This window comes from Cygnus olor, chromosome 1 (genome assembly GCF_009769625.2).
Source record: "Cygnus olor isolate bCygOlo1 chromosome 1, bCygOlo1.pri.v2, whole genome shotgun sequence".
NCBI classification, from domain to species: domain Eukaryota; kingdom Metazoa; phylum Chordata; class Aves; order Anseriformes; family Anatidae; genus Cygnus; species Cygnus olor.
Window position 1 is genome coordinate 200428759 of NC_049169.1, and position 20883 is coordinate 200449641.

Here is a 20883-nt window from a genome sequence, read left to right on the forward strand (position 1 = left end):
AATTCCATGTTGTAGTTTAAAACCTAAATTTACAATTCAAGCTTGTGTGAAACTTGCTAGTACAGCAATCATGACAAACAGTAGGGAAGTACGCATTCAGTATGGGACAACACCTTCAAATAACTTGCCTCTTCCAACAGGGTCTTGTATTACTTGAAAAGAAAAATATGGAAAAATAAAGGGATGATCCCAAGTCTCAAATTACATGTTTCTGTGTTACACTTGAAGATGACTCCTGGTCTTTGTAACTTGCTGTGACGGCAGGGACATACATTAGGAAAAACAAACAAACAAGCAAACAAAACAACTAATTCATTTGCTTGTACAACAAAAGCAATGGCTAAACTGTTAGACGCCTTCAAGGAAAGTTAATTTGTGGTCATATGAAGAGAAAAGTGAGATAATGATTCTATGATTCTATACGAGTCAAATGTTCCATTTCAAACTACAAGCATATATGCACAAGGGCGTAAGTGAAAAGTATCAAGAGGTTGGTAAATCAGAATAAGACTGAAAAGCACAGCCCACGCAAGGGGAGAGGGGGTGTGATGGGAAGAATGTGTAATGATCTGTTAAGGACATTCAAGTCCTGCTTAAGCTGTTTGGACCTTTTCATATCTTTACTGGAGTACTGTTCACTTGGACTTTTTTAACCACCTATAAGGAAGTTTTCTTAAACATTTATTTACCTAAATATCCTACCGAGTCCACTGCTAACAGAAAGAACTGTCTCCCTCATGAGTGCACAGTCCTGCCCTGTGTCAGTGGAAGCCTATGAACCTCACCGCTTCTGTGGGTGACAGTGGAGATTATACCAGGCTTTTGCTGGAGCTCCTCCTTTCAGCTAGTTTTGGGTTCCAAACCTTTCTCCACTTGAACCAGCAGATTTTAGTGATGGGTAATACTACTGTTAACCTTTCATGACACAGCAACGAATGGAGTACAATGTTATCACCAGCTACTGCAGTACAATTAAGTCATTAGGAGAAGAAAGAAGTTCTAAGGAGGGACTGTGAAGTCTGTATGAAAGTAAGGAGACACTTGTTCTCTTCCCCCTCACCTTCACAACCCTTGCTGAGTTCAGAGAATAGCAAAGGCATCTGACAAATACAGCTATATCATCCTGTTTTTGATATCGCATAAGCATTGTTACTATAATATGGGTGCAGAATTAAAATATCAGACACTACTGGTGCCTTTGCATTTTTATGCAAATCACTTTCACTGGCTTTTAAGGCATTAGTCTAGTTTTTGCTTTGCTACCTTGTCTGTTTGAGGCGTTGTTTCTACATTGTTGTCTCTACAATGCACAGTTTGAGTAAATCTTTTATATAAGCCTCCCAAAAGCCTCTGGCCCAAGAAGCTAAGCTAAAATACTTATTTGAATGAAAAGCAGCTCTGTTGAATTAAGAAGTCCTTCTGTGGAAAAGTTGAGAAGAAGAGTTATGCAATTTGAAGCTGTTATTTCTATCTTTTTAATAACTTAAAGTTTTAAAATAATATCTCTGCTGCAAATCTTCTTAGAGGAGATAACTATTCATAAAGTAGTACTATAAATTTTACAGCACTCTGCTGGATTAGGTCTACAAAGCTATTCTTCAGAAAAATGATAAAGAAATTAATTACAGGAAAACAGTCTCTAAGTTGTTTATGTGGGAACTCATAAAGCTCAGATACTGACAGCACAGCTCTATTTCTGTCAAATTCCATTCAGTATTATTAATACTTTTTTAAACCTACAGAAAATCTATCACTTCCTGCATTCATAAAAACTGTCAGATTTTGTGAGGATGGATAAAACAGCTTAAAATCTTGCCAAAGATTAAGATAAATGTTTCAAAGAAAAGGTAAAATCATTCATATGTTAAAAAAAAAAAAAAACCTGCAGTTTTTATCACAAAATAACCTATAAAAAGTGTGCTAAGTCTTTGACCACTACAGAGTCCTGATGGAAGGTGGAAACTGTTTGCCTATAGTGAGCTTCCTGAGATCGTTTGGGAACATTAACTCCTGTTAATTAACTTCCTAACATTAACATCTCTAAGTGGATCTAAACTTAAAGGTAAATTTTCCAAGAGCTGTATTCAGGCTGAAAATCAGTGTTCATCCCTCCTTTCATGAATGTGTATTTTACTCCTTTGTGCTGAGTAAATCAGTGCATTTGAAATCTGAAGCATGTTTAGTAATCCCTTCCTTTTACTTTCAGATATTGGATATTATTTTTGCACTGCTGAAACTTTTATTTACTGACATTGCAGCTGTGTTTGTGAGATGTAGTCAAGGGTCCAAGCTTCATGACAATAGTGTCTTGTGCAGAAGGGGTCCCTGTCTGAGGTCTTGACTTCCGCACTGTGTGATGACAGCTGAGTCTCCATGTAGAGAATACGGAATGTGCTAGGGACCAGGTGACTGCAGCAGACTGAAATGCATGATCTGAAATACAGGAGCCAGGTTTAAACCAGACATCAGACGGTCAAAATAGAACAACAGAACGATACAGTGAAAGGTCACCTCCATCAGTTACTCCATGACTAGCTTAAAATAGTTAGGGCTACCTTTGAACAATACATGAAGTTTTAAAATAAAATAAATTAAGGTAGTTTTTTTTTTCTTCTTTTTAATCCTTCAGTTATTCAACCTTTAGTATTTAAAGTTGTTCTCTACAATCATTAACATCAGTGCCTTTCTAGAGAACAAAAAAATAAAAAAGTAAAAAAGAATCTGAGAATATTCTACAGTTCTGTGACAGTAAGACCTGAGGCTTTTGAAAATCTGAAATATCATGCTCATGATAAAAGAGCAGAAATCTGCGTTGCTCTAATGAGATATGCATATTTTTAATAGAGCTCAGTGAAATTTCATAAATGTCAGTACTTCCATGGAACTCCATTATGAAACCAGAGGGGAATTACCCTAAGAAGTTTGGGACATTTTGTTTGAATTGGGTTTTCAGTCACTTATGTTAGCTACCTGTGGTCAGAGTGTTGCAAGCAGAGAGGTTAACCAAAGGGAATTAAAATTCTGTGTGTGGTACAGTACCACACAAGATCCATAATACTCCAACCACCAACAACCAAGAAACAGAAGTAAAACATGACATCTGCATAATGCTCTGCCCAACTTCATTAGTCATGTCTGCAGAGAGGATTTATTGCTTCAGATGCAATGCTGTACTATCACAGCAGCTGAACTCTGAGCTGGCATTTCTGCTTCAGCAGTGTCAACTCATTCAAAATTTGCTTCTAGCTCTTTGTTCCATGTCCCACTGTGCAGTAGAGGCATGGTCGGTAACACAGTGCTTTGTTTCACTGTCTCTTGGCATTGTCAGAGATCCTGTCCTCAAGGTCATCTCCTTTCAAGTAAGAGAAGCATCATCCCAGTGTCAGTAAAACACTCCACAATTTTTCTCCCCAAAGCTCACAGGAGCTTTGTGTGATGCAGAGCTCTGTTTATACACAGCAGATTTCAGGATCTGTGATTTGTAATGTTGTTTCAATTACCTGGAGGATAAAGAATATTTTATCTAAGTAGAAGGTGCCAGTTACAAGCAAACATAAGGAAAAGAAAAACACTGAATCCTAGCAGAAGTATTGCAGGTGTTTTACTAAACTGCACACAGAATCACAAGTGTGGGTATGTGCTCTTAGGCTCCTAATTTTGTTTTTGAGAAAGCTCTTTTCTTATTCTGTTGAATTGTCAATGTTGTCTCTCTTTCATTTATCCCTGCAGTGATGGCTGGGCAGACAGGTACGATGTGACAGATGGGTATCAGCGTGAAGCCGTTGGTGGAATAACGATCAAGCTCCAGTCTCCTGACGTGAAATGGTTTGATGATTACTACCTGCAGCTTCGGCCAGAAACCAATCACCGAAACCCATGGTTTCAGGAATTTTGGCAGCACAGGTTCCAGTGCCGTTTGGAAGGGTTTCCTCAAGAGAACCCTAAATACAACAAGACTTGCACAAGTAAGTGAATTTATTACTTTTGCTGTATAAACCACTGTGACTGAAGTTCTGGTGTGAATAGGTCGTGTTGAGCTGACGCAGCCTGGTCTGATGGAATAGTGAGTGGGATTGGAAGCGAAGATGCTGGAATGGAAACACTTGCTTTTTACAAAAGGACAAAAGACACAATTTTAAAAGTATTCAGATCTCTAGAGAAACAAATATATAGCGCCTCAGTAACTAACACCTCTCTAAATTTGAAAATCTTGATGCTAGTGTGCCGTTACAGTCATCTAAATACTTTCAAAAATCTTATCCTCCAAAATCCAATGCTTCTTTTCTGAAACAAGGCTAACTATATTTCTTTATGGCACAAGACCAATCAGAGAGTTAATACACTAAAAAATATCTGAAGTCCAGATGGTAATGATGAAGATCATTTGTGTATTTCAGATAGAAGACTAGTTGGTTTGAAGGATTTCATTAAATTTTCTTTCAGATGTGAGTCATTTCAGGAAATGCCATTTTGACTAAACTGATATTTTTCATAAAATTGTACTGATTTTAGCAAAAAACTGCCACAACATTTTGTCATTTTTGCAAAACACTGACTTTTTTTTTTTTCCCAGAAAAATGTGATGCTTTTTTTTTTCTTCTTCTTCTCAAAATTTTTGTATTACTTCCATTAATTACTCTCTATTTCATGAGATGCCTTGCAATACTAAGACAATGCCCCATTTCATTATTATCTTGAGGGGTAACAGCTTATTAGTTCTGATTGAAACATCCTTTCTCCTTTATTTCCTTGAAGTAAGTCCTTAAGCTACAATGGAAGTTTAAGATGACACTGACACCAACTCAGCAAATACTACGTTGTTGTTTTACAGCACAGAAAAAATAGGCGCAAGCCTTACAAGCAGACAGTGTCTCTGTTTAGCATGTAGTGAATGTCACTGCATGTATAACGCTGAATTTTTCCACGCATCTTCAGATGCATGAATGCTTTCAAGGCTTTCCCATGCACTTCAGATGATGACAATATACTGCAAACCAACAAGGCTGTGAAAAGAAAGTTTTGTCATTGTCCTTGCTCACTTTCCCATTATTTGAGTTTCTGAAAAAGCTTCAAATAATTTGAAAATGAAGGAAGCAAAAGAGGAGACCTAATGGTCAATTGTCCTGATGGTAAGTGGATGTTGTAGCTTTGAAGCTCTTCAGACAGTGTAAGGCATTAACCTGAGTCTCCCCCTCCTTACCCAAGTTATACTTAAATGATAGTATGACAGGTTTTCCTTCAGATTTCCTTCAGATTTGCTGTGGCTTTGGGGACTGCATGCCTTTGACAGAGGGAACACCGTAGTAGATATCCTGGGGTTCCATGTTGGACATCAGCCCAAAGGACCTTCCCTCCTAAAAACGTCCATAATTTCCACACCTGTGAGACTACAAAATGGCTTTAAGGATTAAAGTTTTGGATTTACACAAGAAAAAATCCCCCACAAATCTAATCCCTTTCAAGTCCCACTTATGTTTCATAAGTCTCTTTTCTTTTTTTTTTTTTTTTTTTTTTGATTTGCACAAGGCTGCAGGGGAAGTTTGTGGCTGAAGTGGAAATCGAACCTAAGAATCCCAAAATCTCTGTGTACACCTTCAGCATTCAACTGACTTTTCCCTAGTATTTTTCTTCTGCTATCCTTCCAACACAGCCTGACACAGGTTTTATTTGCTCTATTGACAGGTACTGCATATTGAGCAGTAAACTTCATTGATTTCCCCACGATAACGTAGATATTTTTCTTGAGATACCAGTACAGTGGATATGACTGGCTACAAGCTAACAAAAACCTCTTTTCTATCAATGTGATGCATTAGCAGTGACACTTCAGATTGACTTTTTGGGGGTATCTTTTATTTTACATACTTTTTACCAGCACTGGGAGAGTCTAATTTCTGTTTTATATGAAAGATTGAGAAGTGTGAAACGTGTGCCTACAGAGTCTTTTATAGTGCCTAAAATAAAATTCACTGCTGAAAAAAAAAATTATCTCAGGGGTGCAGGGAGATGTTATTTTAAACATGAAGTCATCCAGTTGTGGATATGAGACAACTTAATCATAAAGCTTGATAGCACATTTGGAACAGCATTCATTGCTGGAAGGTTTCCCACAAAGAAATCCTAAATGAGCCACAGCTCAACGAGATTCCTAGAGCCCATGAGTTTCAAACACACAAATAAATGTGTAAGAATCATACTGCGCTGATTTGCAAATCATGATCAGAGGAAAAAAAAAAAAAAAAAAAAAAAAAACTACTTTTCCAAATATATTGTTCTAATTACTTTTTCTCCGGCTTTATTGTCATATTCACTGCTAGGCCATGATAACTATATTAAAAGGAAAAAAAAAAAAAAAAAGATAGAGAGAGAAATAAATATTATAATAGCTTTAATTCTTTTTCATTGCTGTAGGGCAGAAAAATGTTAATTCAGTTGTGGAATTCCCCAGATTAAGGACACTACTCCACAGCAATCAATAAGTCTTATCATTAAAACTGTCCATTTAATCAGGGTTTTCACACAGAGAATTGTTGATCATCACATTACTCAATTTTACCATTCTGATTTTGATCTAGATCATTGGTCAAAATTCCTGAAAAGGATATTCAATGACTGTTGTTGTTTAACAACTGATGGGCATCTTAAGCTCACTCATGCTGTTCTCTTGCTCCTTCTCCTCAGAAGCACAGGGAAAATATAAGGAAAAAAACTCATGGGGCTGAGATAAGGACTGGAAGACCAGTCACTATCACTGGCAAAACAGACTCGGTGTAGAGAGATTAATATAATTTATTGCCAACTACTAACAGAGCAGTGAAAAAAAAAAAAAAAAACTACAAACACCTTCCCCCCCTCATCCACTCTCTTCCACCTCCTCCTCGAGAGCGGCGTAAGGGAACGGGGAACGGGGGCTGTGGTCAGTCCCTGACGCTTCGTCTCCACTGCTCCTTCACGGTCACTCTCTGCCCCTGCTCCACGTGGGGTCCCTCCCACGGGATGCCGTCCTTCCCGAACTGAGCCTGCGGGGGCTGCCCACAGGCTGCAGCTCTTCAGGAACTGCTCCCACATGGCTCTGTACCACGGGGTCCATCCCTCAAGAGCAAACTGCTCCAGCACAGGTCCCCCACGGGCGGCAACTCCCTCCAGACCCCCTGCTCCTGCATGGGCTCCTCTCCACGGGCTGCAGCACCGGCCCGGGGCATGCTCCTGCGGGGGCTCTCCATGGGCCACAGCCTCCTCCAGGCCACATCCACCTGCTCCACCGGGGGCTCCTCCACGGGCTGCAGCATGGAGATCTGCTCCATGTGGGACCCATGGGCTGCAGGAGGACAGCCTGCTCCACCAGGGGCCTCCCCACAGGCTGCAGGGGAACTTGTGCTACATGCCTGGAGCACCTCCTGCCCTCCTTCTGTGCTGACGCTGGGGGCTGCAGGACTGCTTCTCTCTCAGCTCTCACCCCTCTCTCCCAGCTGCTGTAGCACAGCAGGATTTTTTTCCCCCCTTCCTTAACTCTGCTCTCCCAGAGGCCCACCCAGCGTCGCTCATGGCTCAGTTCTGGCCAGTGGCAGGTCCCTTTTGGAGCCATCTGGAGCTGGTTCTGATCTGACATGGGGCAGCTGCTGGGTGGGCTCTGCTCACAGATGCTACCCACTCCTTGCAGAACCCCGCCAAAAAACTTCCACATAAACCCAATATAATTACATGCAGATTTATTTCATGTCATTCATTTGCTTAATAAGTGCTAAGACAGCAATGCTGTTTTTTTTCACAATAGCCCCCAAACTAGGCAAGGGTGTGCAATAAAGTGAAGAAATATTGCAGTTAGTAATATACAGCCTTATCACTTGGTGGCTTTATCAGCAGGTAAGTCACAAATGTATTCTCTGTGAATTGCTTTCAGGAGAGATTTTGATGTTGGGAGTTTAACCTCCAAATTAGCTTGAATTTTTGAGACTTGTCATGGTAGCTTTTAGTTCTACTTAATTTCCTATGTTCCCCATGGCTTTTAAAACCTTATATATCATTTCCTAAATTCATATTTGATTTCCTAACTTTAACCATGCCTAGTTTTGAGTCTGGAATTCCCCCACTTCAGGCTTCCCTAGAATAAAGATAAAACTTGCCCTCCATGGTCACAAGCATTTTGTAGGCTGTCCTGAGAGCTTCTGCATGATGATGTATATGTTAGTATTGTCTCAGATTTATCCTGATAAGAAAACAGGAATGTGCCCTTTAGTTTACCTTGGTAAATACATTTTCTTCTCCAGCAGCTCCATATTAAAAACAGAAAAACAAACAAACAGGCTAAGGAGTTTCTCAGGATCCCAAAGATGTTGAGCTTATAGAGGAATGCTGGAGACAAATAAAAATCTATCTCTGCACCAAAAGGCAAGCCATTTATTACTTCTTGGGATAATGATAAAAAGATATAAGGTTGATAGATGAGGTCATTATTAAATGATGACATCTATATAGAAAACAATAACCATTAATTTGGAGGGAAAAAAATGAATTATTCTACATTATCTGGTTGCAATATCATGAAAAAAAAAATTGTTAATAATATCAACAACTTATTTAAACAGCAAGAAAATACACACAGGTATTATTATGAAATGAAGAGGCAGTTTAATAAGATACGTAAAATAAGATTGTGAAATCAGCCATATATAAAGAATATGAGAAAACAATCCCAAAGCATTTTTTATTCATTCATTTTTATCAAATTCTAAAAGGTATCCATCCCTTCATGTACATTTAGTTCACAATGAGGTAAAAATATTAGCATCAAGAATGCTTTTCATTTGCAGATTTGAACATACCTAATCCAAATGGGTGTCACTGCTGTCACTAAGTACATTGATTTTCTGCCCAGCTGGAGTACTACAGAAAGTGAGAAGTTTGCAGGCTTATTTGAGTTGATTTTCAGTGTAATCAGTTCCATTCCACAGGACAGGTGCTACAAGCCACCTCCAGACACCAAGAGTCAGAGCAAAGAATTTATAATGCATCTTGAACAGATGTATAATGGCCTCAAAACAGTAGGGATTTTACAAGAATTGGATTTGGCTTCTCCTCTGGCACCAGACAGATATCTTTTTTATTATCTAATGCCACGACTCAGTGAAGTTTGTGAATAGGTGTGCAACTTGAACCAGATAAGTAACTCTACTCAATGACTGTCTTCAGGTCATAAAAGGTTAATCCAATCCTTTGTTATCAATTGTCTTTGCACCTTTAGAGACAGGGTGTGTATGCACTTGCATGCTCACAGGCAAGTCTTCCCATCAAAGCTCGAATTTTTCTCCTGGTGAGGGTGTTTTACAAATGCATCTTAACACAGAACAGAAAGAAAACAAAATGTAAGGAAAGTACATTAAACTCTGGCTCAACTGACATTACTGGAAAAAGTTAAGCCTTCAAAGTCACCAGGAGCAAAAGCATATTTATTACATCTACCTGTCTGTTAAATGAATCCTTTTGCCTCTGCTTCTGAATTATTTTTTTTCTTATAGTTCCTAAAATCCAGAGGCATAGATGGAACATTATTTTTAAAAGTGTTACTTAAAGACAGAGCAAAACCAGAATACATATCCCAATTGTCTATGATCTAAGACAAAGAAGATAGAAGTAATAGAGGCTAATGCTGATGAAGCATTGTAACATCTTGGTTTGACCAGCAGAAGTTACGGACTTCAGAAATACTCATAGCCTCATGTAAAGGCATCATAGAAACAAGAATCTGAAGAAAGGTGATAGACCATTTTTGCAGGTGTTTACAGCAGGGTCCTGACATTAAATACTGTGGTTAAAAGCAGCCAGGGAGAAAACACAAAGGTAAATGACGGAAGCTGAGTTAATCAGTCAGAGATCAACTATAGACAGGACACAGAGGGCACAGAAAATGAGGAAAGCAACTTATATCTGACATGCTGGGGAGCAAGGAGCCAGTGGCAGGTATTATAGGGAAGAAGAACGTAAAGAAATAATCAGGGAAAATGAGACTTGCAGCAGCATCTTGAATGAGTCTTAGCAAGATGAAGCAAGTCAATTCATCCCTTTTTGATTTAACCATGTGGCTTCTGTGAGATTAAAAACAATTTTTTTCAAGTGTACTAAAATGCACATGGGAGAATTATTGCCATAATTCTCCAAGCAATTAGTAACAGGATTAAGAGTGAAAGAGTTTATTTGCAGAAAGGGAGATCTGGGATAAATGTGAGAAAAGTTTTGTGGCTAAATGTACAGAAAAGCACAAAAAGTATAAATGTGAAAAATATCTGCTTGTTTGCTCAATATCGTCCAGCTCCAGCTACTTCTAATGAGGTCAAAACAACCCACAGAAAATCCTAGAGCTTCAGCTGAAAAGGAACTTGGTATAACAAATGGCCCTATTGTATTTCCAGATAGAATTTAGGAATCACGCATAAGTGTCTAGTCTTTGTACTGCAACAGGATAATAATCTGTTTGTTAAATTTAAACTCAAATGCCAAAATTGGTTTAGTCAAACCCTAGCTGATAAAAAAGTAAGTCCTGTCAGAGTGGATGGTTTTTTTTCCGTATTTCAATGAATGTGTCACTTTTAAACCCCATATTCCCCAAACGTGGTATTCCCACACTTTTATCTTTAGATTTCTAGTGAAAACAAATCAAAACAAATTAAGTTAAAATTTATTTGTATTTTTTTAACAGTGAATTAAAGGACATTTTAATTCTCCTGAGTGCATCCTGTCTCTCACTTAGCTTGTTACTTGATATATGATGTATCATGTTTGGGCACTTGCAAGCTGGAAGATGATCCAAGCCTCATCTTTATGCCCAACATTTCGGATTTGAAGCTCAAATTTTGTTTATCACTACTTTTACAGTAATGCTGTTTCAGGTCCAGAAATTCCCAAAGGTGGATTAGCTGCAAGGTATAGATTCAGTTCTGAATTTTCCAGAAGTCTGACATAATCTGATACAGGAGCCTACACAGACATGTCACAATTTTTTGATTCACTCAGAGAAAGAAGCAGTATGGCACTGATGACTGCTATATATTCTGTTACACCTATTTGAAAGACTTTTTATATATATATATACATTGAACCTGATTTTAACACCCCTGCAACTAAAACCCTTGAATAACTGCAGTCTTCCCTTTACTATTATTGAATTCCACAAACTCCTCCAAAATCCATCCCTGCCTTCCTCCTTCCATACATTAGGATCCTTTGACGATATACCATTCAACTGTGGTTATATCCTTTATGCTACCATTCCTTTTCTCACTGCTTTTCTAAACCCTGAAAACTACCTAGGAGATATTAATACAATTGTACTGGTAGACCATGTCTCTTTAGCCTTAAGAATAAATGCAAATTGTAATTAGATGTATCCAGATTATAGATGTTTCCTATTAGAACGATGAATTAGAGTAATTCCCATCATTCTCTTCTCACAACAATTCAGCTTCCTACATAGATTCAAATACTTCACACAAGCATGTTTGCAAGTGCAGAAAGTTTTAGGCCCACTTTTAATGTGCTCTTGCTTCTGTAGCAGTTGTATGTCATTGCAATTTATGATCAAAGAAATTGAATTCCGTAGAAGGTGGAATAATAATATTATTCCTAAGAAAATGGTGTGAGGTAATGGATATCTATTTATTTACCGTCTTCTGAGACTTATGATCACTGTTACCCTTTTCTCTGATGTTACTGAACTTGACAACAGAACCCAGACTTTCACTAGTATGCAGGCACCCAAGGATGCAGGTCAACCTCCAGGCAGAGCTGTGAGAGCTCTGAATACATCTTGCTTTTGTAGACTTAAAAAGAAGTAAGACACCAAAGTCAACTAAGCATGTTAAAAACATCCTCTGGAAGTTCTCTCTGCATTTTTGGACAGTGAAAAAAAAATATTTGGGGCTGATCAAAAACATTTTGAAATCACTGAGTGATAGGATGAGGGGAAATGTCCCCAAGTTGCACCAGTGGAGGTTTAGGTTGGACGTTAGGAGAAATTTCTTTACTGACAGGGTTGTGCATCTTTGGAACAGGCTGCCCAGGGGTGTGGTTGAGACACCATCCCTGGAGGTCTTCAATAAAGGTGTAGACGTAGAACTTGGTAGCATTGTTTAGTGGTGGACGTTAGTACTAGGTTAGAGGTTGGAGTAGATGATCCTAGAGGTATTTTCCAACCTGAATGATTATACAATTCTGTAATTTGGTAAGTGGACTTAACTGGAAGATATTTGCTTGTCAAATCTGAAACATTCCCTACCAGCATGTTGACTCAATGACACACACTCTAACAGAAAAACGTTGAAATGAGTCTTTTTTTTTATTAGTACTATTTTCTCATTTCAGTAACTCTGAAGTGTTTTGTTTCAAATTTATAATTTGCTTTCACATTGTTTCAGTCTGTGTTGCTGTGTTGTTTGTTACTGTGTTTTGTTTTTTTTTTTTTGCCTCAACGTCAAAATGACATTTCCAATGTTGCCAAATCTCTATTTTTTCTCGTAATTTCCTTTTCAGAAAAGATATAATACAATCTTGAGGTTTTGTTTTCATTTTGAATGGAAAAGGACATTTAAACTAGATGAAATTTTCTATAGAAATGAAAAATATATTTGTTCATGAAGCCAAGAGCCTGTAGGAAATTAAATTAGTGAAATGAAAAAATAAGTAAACTGTTACATTTGATTTTTAGCAGAAAAAATACACCTGTGACCTTACAAATAATAGAGAACTGAATTTTATTTTTTCTTCCACATTGCATTAACAAAAAGCTGTGATGACAGATTTTGGAAACGTTTCCAACTCAGTCTTTTTCTGTCTCTTTAAACAAAAATAACTTGATTAGGTATGAATACTGTGCTTTACCTTGGTTCACATATACAGCCTTTCCTCCATTTCATAGACTACAGTCATTTCTTCACTGAGGTGATGTGTATTTCTGGGATGACAAACAAACCCAGAATTTGCAGCTCCAGGGGCAGAATCTGATGTGTTCCCAAGGAGCACAATGGACCCATTGCAGCCCTAAAAAGTCCTGAACCTTAATAGACAACAGACTGTCCCTGCCATATTTTGGCTACAAAGGGCAGGCTGTTAATGATTTTTGTTAGAGTTATTCACTAAAGCAAAGGGGAAATAAAAAGAAAAAAGTCTCACTGGTGGGCTTGAACTTCTACTGCTTCTACTGCTGCTAGCAGAAAATGGAGGTAGGACATATTTGCTAGCAAAACTAGTATTCATCTCTGTATGTTTATTGTATCTGAAAACAAAATTTGCCCAAAGATTCAATGAAATCTTTAATGACATATATGGAAACTAATTTGTAAATTAGTCATAAGGAAACATCATGGGATAGTTTGAGACTGTAAGTTATAGTTCTTGTTTCTTCTGTGATGTTCTCTAAGACTTTATCATAAACAACATTTTGATCATTGAAAAAAATAAAGGAAAAATAAAAATAAGCACAACCCACTCCCCTTTATTTCAATCTTGAAGTCACTGCATAGCAAAAAAAAAAAAAAAAGGCAACTTGCTCTGCATGTTGTAAAAAAATATTCTCACATATTCTATCTCACATTTGTTTCACTTGCTTCTCCTTGTATAAAGAAATACAGAGAGGGCTTCTGGGAATTTCAAATATTTTCACTCTTTTTTTTTTACCTTTTCTCCATTCTTCTAACTTCAAACTAACTTCAAACTAACTAACTTCAACTTTAGAAAAGTTAGAAAACAGGAAAAGCATATTGAACAATGGTAGCTTTGCAGTCTTTAGCACCCAAGATGGTGAGGCTTCCAGATGTCACCAGCTGGCAAAGAGAAGAACAGACAAAATAGTATCTTATCTTCCTTGGGGGTAAAAAGTCAGAGTTAGTTAAAAAAAAAAAAAAAAAAAAAAAAAAAAAAGTGACAAGATTTACATGAAAAAAAAAAAGAACAATGATGAATTTTATTGAAGAATAATGGCAAGTAGGTTGGAATTAGATGATCTTTAAGGTCCCTTCCAAACCAAACCATTCTGTGATTCTATAATTCGATGAGTATTTTTCAAAAACTTGCATTGCAAGTACAGGAAACTGTGAAATTTCAGAATTTCCTGCAAGGGCCGTTTATTTTATGTTATTTTGCCGTGCCCAGCAGGTGGAGCCACAGTCCAGCGGCCGCAGCCAGGCCAGCCGGAGCCTTGGGCGTGCGGCGGCCGCGCTGGAGCAGAAGCGGGACTGCGAGAGCCCTAAAGTGCTTTCGTGACTCCGTGCCCATAAGAACACTAATTGGTTTTAAATGGATCCAAGACAAGAGCCGTTGCCAGCTGGACTCACTTTTCTTGGTGAAAGAACATGTTTCTCTTCCGTCATCTACGTGTTTGCGTTTTGGAGACGGGACAAGTTTAAGGAACAAATCTGGACAAGGTGCTGGGCAGCCCCTGCTGAAGGGGTTCGAGGCTGCTTTCAGAGCCAGTCCTGCCCAGTGCCCTGTACCAGCTCCCACGTTCACCCTGTCAGGGTGCCTCAACAACTCTGAAGTGCTCGCACCCAAGCTTGCCTTCACTAAGTAGCTGAGTAGCACCGTGTGTGATTGCCCTGCATTTATCCTCCGTTGTGATATTGTTGGAGCATCCTAAACTGGGTCTCTCCCAGCAGTGTGGGCAGAAAAGGTGCAGGCTGTGATGCTCTGGATGTTTACAACTCATAAAACCACTCTTCACCTTTGGGGAAGTCACAGTCCTGTGATAAACCTAGGGACAGATACAGATACATCCAGGAATGCAGAATGCATATTTACATGGGGAAAGAAAAAAAAAATATATATATTAACCACACATTCCAAAGGCAGCAAATTTTTAAGTTGGTGTTTAATTCATTTACCCATATTGGAAAGGCTCCCCTGAATCTTGTATGTGATTTGATTACATAACAAGAGATTTCTAAATGATCTATAGATTTATTTTTTTTTACATATATATATTTTTTACTTTATTTTTTTTTAATTAATCAAGGATAATTTTACTTTTCAGAGACAGTACAGTAGCACCTAAAAACTCCAGCCAGTAATAAGCCCCATTGCATTAGGCACAGGAAAGGCAGAAGATGATAAAAAGCAGTCCTCTTCCTGAGGAATATTCAGTCTAAGGAAAAATGGCAAATAAAATGTAGTAGAAAAGAAATATTGGATGGGAAACTGAAGGACGGGTGGGTTGCCTGATTTGACAAAGAAGGTACAGGGTGTTTCTCCATAGTATTTTTTAGACAGAAATGGCTGTGTGACTTCGGATCCAGAGTCCAAATCCTCATGATCTCACAGCTTGGGAAGTAATAGGATAAGCCCTTATTTATTTCCAAAATGTCTTGGGCAAGAAAGACTAAGGAATAAACAGAGATCTGCTCATGTGCATTAACCACTGAGATTTCTTTTTTTTTTTTTTTTTTTTTTTTCTTGGATAATTCCACCAAATGTGGTCATTCTGTGTAACAAGTGTTATCCCAGTTTCTTCATTAAGGTTCAGTATGATTTGATTCACTCTGCATTCTTCCACTGCCTTGTACCTCCTAATTGCATGAGGCGAGATTTTTTATTTCTGCAGTAATTAGCATGACACAGAGCTAATATTAATTGGTTTTAATGTACTGCAGTACAGATCACTTTCTATAATCCTGTAGACATAATCACCAAGTACAGCATAGACTCATAAATAGTTTGATATTATTTCAAATGATATTTATGGGAAGGTAAGCTACATCTCAAAAAAAAAACAAAAACAAAAACAAAAAAAAAAAAACAGTTTGGCCACAGAATAGGTACTTCAGCCTGTCAAAATTGCAATAGGTATCCACTGGAGACCTACAAAGCTCAGCTTTGTACTTGGCCCATGCACTCGCTGCCTCTGCACTGCTCCTGGGAGAGGTGCTGAGTTTGTTCTCAAATGCTGGGAGCCAAGCAGGATTCATAGCTTGGGGGAATTTTGCTCCAAACTGACACTAGCCTGGTTGTATGGTTTGAATGCCCACCTGTAGCTGTGGTACATCAGGTGCTCTCTTGGAGCACTTCATCCAGTTGAGTTTAATTTGAAAGAAATTCAGTACACTTCTCTGAGACTGTGACACTCAATGCAAATCAAAGTACAGTGAGCAGAAATGATTTGGAGATTGACTTTGAAAGCCCACTCCTGAACTGAACTAAAACATTCACCTCGACATGGCCTGTTTATCTGTCCATGCCAAAGTTCAGTGGCATCACATTAGCTTTTCACAGCCCATAGGAAAGCAAAAATTTTTAATTTCCTTCTTTACAAATTTGTCTCATATGGGAATGTACAAGACAGAGCAAAAAAGATCTTTTATAGAAATAGATTTTGTTTTGACTGTGATAGAAAAGTTCTGCTATGGGTATTAAGAGCATGCATATGAGTTTCAGTGGGTGGATATTTATTCCCTGTCCTCTTATTCTTAGGAACTCCTCAACTTCTATTAGAATTTTACATTTTTCTTGATTAAAAGTTTAATCGGTGCAGTCAGTACTGTTGAACATCACTAGCGTCATCATCATTAAATTCATCAGTGCCACCTCTCAATCTCATGATGACCCTGCATCAGGAAAGGCTCTTGACTGAAGATAGCACTCATCAATAAATTTAAGAATGTTTGAGTTCCATTGAAGACAGTGGAAAATAACACTTAAGTGAACAGTGCATTTAAGGCTACCTAAATCGTACTTTCTGTAGAGACAGACTTAATATTTATTTATTTATTTATTTATCTGGCTGAGAGGCCAGCTCTTAACTTGTGTATTCAGACTTGTATTAAAACCACTAATAGGATCACTCATGTCAGTAGGGTTATGTATATGCTTCTAGTCTGACATGCTTAAATACTTTGTGAAGCGGGAGTTGAAAATCACTTTCAGACTTAATTTTTGTTATTGCTGCTGTTGTTAATATTGGCATTTTTGAAGACTCTATTACAGTACATTAAAAAGAAAAAAAAAAAAAATTTGTCTCATTTTTTGAGATGTTCACCTTAACTACAGAGTGTTGAGGTCATGTAAGCTGGCAGTCAGACGTGGCAGGTTGGATATGCCCCTATGTAGCAAAGTGGGCCAGATAACATCTCAGTAAAATGTTCTGCAGCTGCAGGAAGTATATTAAAATTCTCTAAAACAGCTAATTCCCTCACAACTCCATTGACAATTGCTAGCAGCCTCTATGAAGAGCTAAGCAGCCTCATTACAAATTATCAGGTGAACTGAATGAGATTCAATGTTTAAAGAAAGTCAGAATAATAATTCAATAAAATTGAAGCACAAAGCCCAGTGGAGAGTGCTACTGTAAAAATTTAGTTATTAAATTTTAAGCAATCATATGCAATAAAGCAGCTGAAATATTGTTTCACAATAAATACTATTGCTGATGCAAATCTGATTCATTCTAATGGCTACTATAATTAACTGCATGGTTTGTGAGCTGTCAATTTTGAGGGTGAATAATTGGTTAAAACAAGTTTTGTGTATTGCAATGTAATGTGCTTGTTCAATTTTCCACTTAATTTCAATTAGTATGGGTTTTACATGTACTCCACTGTTGCAGTTTTTATGCCTATTATTTTTAATTAGGAAAAAGCAATACCTTGGTAGAACAGAAGAAACAAGCAACACTGCATGTTGTTTCCAAGTTTTAATTCTATTACAGATACTTCAAGCGCATATCACTTAACTATCTGAAACATTAATAACTGCTTCTGAGGCTGACTAGAACTGGAACTGGGAGTGCCAGTTCCAGCATGAAGTAGAAGGAGAGAAGGGACCTCTATGCAATGATTTTCAATACGAAGAATGTATCTTTGTTACGACTCCTGATGTTTTCAGTACTCCAAATTTTTTTCAGTAGTTAGAACTGCATTGTGATGTTATTATTCACCATCAAAATGTAGATGCACCTATTTTATGATGGTATCAGGCACTTGCTGGAGAGCCTTGTTCATATCCACAGAAAGTGCCTAGACATCAGATCAGATGCTTGTCTTTGAGGTGGATAATGGTACAGTAGATGTGTGCCACCCACAAAGCCATATATTAGTCTTCATTTCTTTCAAGAAACAATTGTCTTTACATCATCTTTTCATGACATATCTTGCTTCTCACATTGTGCAGCTCCTGCAGCTCACATGGGCATGTGTAAGCTCCATCCCTGCCGCTTGCCAGTGACTCTTTGGGAGGGAAACTCATACAGTGGACAGAGAGGGTTATTTGCATTCCCTTTGCTCCTGGCTGCCCACACACAGGGCTCCCTGGGGACAGCTGCTCGATTGATAAAAGAGCAAATGTTCTAAAACAGACACTGAAGAGCTCTTTGCAAGTCCTCCCTCCAGAGCCAAATCTTTCCAGGTGCCTGACAAATTCCCAGCACTATTGATGAAGTTGTTTTGTCTCTGACTCTTGTCCCCACCCCTGTGTTAAAGATCTGGTGGCTGAAGTGCAGCTGGCAGCTTTGCTGATGACATGTGAGACAGAAAACCTCCAGCCTACTCTGCCTTATCTGGGCTGGTGCTGCCAACAGGGTGAATATGTCATTAATAACACTGCACTTAAAAAAAAAAAAAAAAAAAAAAAAAAAAAAAAAAACTTCAGGGTGATTTTTTATTGTACATCTTACAGAAGCTTAAGCAGGAAATAGAAATCTAGACATTATATATTAAAAGCCAAAAAAGTATGGTTACCAATTCTGTCTTAAGCAGACAGCAATTCTCTCACTTAAGAGTCATCAACTAAGCACATCATCAAACTCTTCATGGACATTTTAATGCATTCATCTGCATTGCATCATTATCCTCACTTTGCAAATGGAGAGGGGCAAAGGACATAGAGATAGGAGAGTTATTAGCGTGGCAATCTTTTGATACAGTAAAGAAATTGTGCCAAGTCACTTTGTTCACACAGGATTGGTTCCCATATCTCTGAAATAAAAGTATTGTCTTCCAGGCCACTACTGGATATAACCCATGTTAGCATTTCCAACTCCAGTATTCACAAAAAGATTTCTGAGGCTTTAGAGAGATTTCTGAAGTCTGGGAGAAGTTCCTGGAATCACAGAAGGTTTATTTATAGTTAGTGACAGACGCTTTGAAGTTGCTTTGAAGATGCTGTGGAGTTGCACAGAGAACGGCATCAGCTGGATAGTAAAACATATAAAGGGAACCTGTTCGTTAGTTCCTTTTTTCCTCTTAAAAAAAAAAAAAAAATGGTCAGTGCACATACTGAGAACAGCATCCACTATGAGCTGCTTAAGAAGACTTTTTCCACTATGAATAGCATCAACAGATGTCTAAGGAGCTGATTGTATTTCAACCGTGTGCACTAAACATCTGCTTTCTGATGTTCCCCGACAGGCCAGATGACTCTGAGGACACAGCACGTTCAGGACTCCAAGATGGGCTTTGTAATCAATGCGATATACTCAATGGCATACGGCCTCCACAACATGCAGCTGTCGCTGTGTCCAGGCTATGTAGGCCTCTGCGACGCCATGAAGCCCATTGATGGCCGGAAGCTCCTGGAGTCCCTCATGAAGACCAACTTTACTGGGGTCTCTGGGGACATGATCTTGTTTGATGAGAATGGCGACTCGCCGGGGAGGTAATGTTAACATCTGTCAAACTACTTAAATACCAGATATGCTAACTGTACAAAGCAGATGCATTCACACTTGACATCAGAACTAAGATCTCCCACTTTATTTTTCATATTTTCATACTTTCTGAGCTTATTTTTCCAAAATAACTCTTTTCATTAATGAGTAATTTTAATGATATCTAAATTATGGTTGGAGAAGAGTTTTCAGGTACACAGTCTTCCCATGTGAACAATAAACCACGAGACTTTCAATTTTATTTTCATATACCATGACAGCCATCATAGCATTACCCTCTCTCTTTGAGTATTTAAAAACCTGTGTTCAAGAGGTAAGCAGTCATTATTTGAATAATCACCTGGATATAGTTTCTTTATTAAGAAATCTAAACTATAAAAAACACATTGTATAGATTTATCTGGGATTTTTTTCCCATCTGAATAATTACAAACTAGAATCATAGAATCATAGAATATCCCGAGTTGGAAGGGACCCATAAGGATCATCAAGTCCAATTCCTGGCACCGCACAGGTCTGCCCAAAAGTTTAGACCATGTGACTAAGCGCACAGTCCAATCACTTCTTAAATTCAGACAGGCTTGGTGCAGTGACTACTTCAGTGGGGAGCCTGTTCCAATGTGCAACCACCCTTTCGGTGAAGAACCTCTTCCTGATGTCTAGCCTAAACTTCCCGTGCCTCAGCTTGACACCGTTCCCACGGGTCCTGTCACTGGTGATAACGGAGAATAGGTCACCTGCCTCTCCACTCCCCCTCGTGAGGAAGTTGTAGACTGTGATGAGGTCCCCCCTCAGCCTCCTCTTCTCCAGGCTGAACAGGCCCAGTGACCTCAGCCGCTCCTCATATGTCTTCCCCTCTAGGCCCTTCACCATCTTCGTCGCCCTCCTGTGGACACTCTCCAACAGTTTAATGTCCTTTTTGTACTGTGGTGCCCAGAACTGCACACAGTACTGGGGGTGAGGCCGCACCAGCGCAGAGTAGAGCGGGACAATCACTTCCCTTGACCGACTAGCAACGCCATGCTTGATGCATCCCAGGATACGGTTGGCCGTCCTGGCTGCCAGGGCACACTGCTGGCGCAACTACTTCATCACCTTCCAAATAAAGTCATAACAAACACTTGCATAACAGATTAAGCTATTAATTCATATTGTGGTGATATAAACTAAAGTGAATTTAAACAAAGCTCATTTTGTTGATAATTTAAATATCTGAGAGTTTTGTTTGTTTGTTTGTTTATGAC

General features: G+C 38.5%; 1 protein-coding gene across 3 annotated transcripts in view; it reads left to right on the forward strand.

Annotated features, from left to right (window-relative positions):
• Positions 1-20883, forward strand: part of GRM5 (glutamate metabotropic receptor 5) — a 288413-nt gene that overhangs the window by 217058 nt on the left and 50472 nt on the right. For all 3 annotated transcript variants that reach the window (XM_040544290.1, XM_040544291.1, XM_040544292.1), the window contains 2 exons: positions 3730-3965; positions 19380-19626. In XM_040544290.1, the coding sequence (XP_040400224.1) occupies positions 3730-3965; positions 19380-19626 (483 nt within the window). The remainder of the gene's footprint in view (positions 1-3729; positions 3966-19379; positions 19627-20883) is intronic.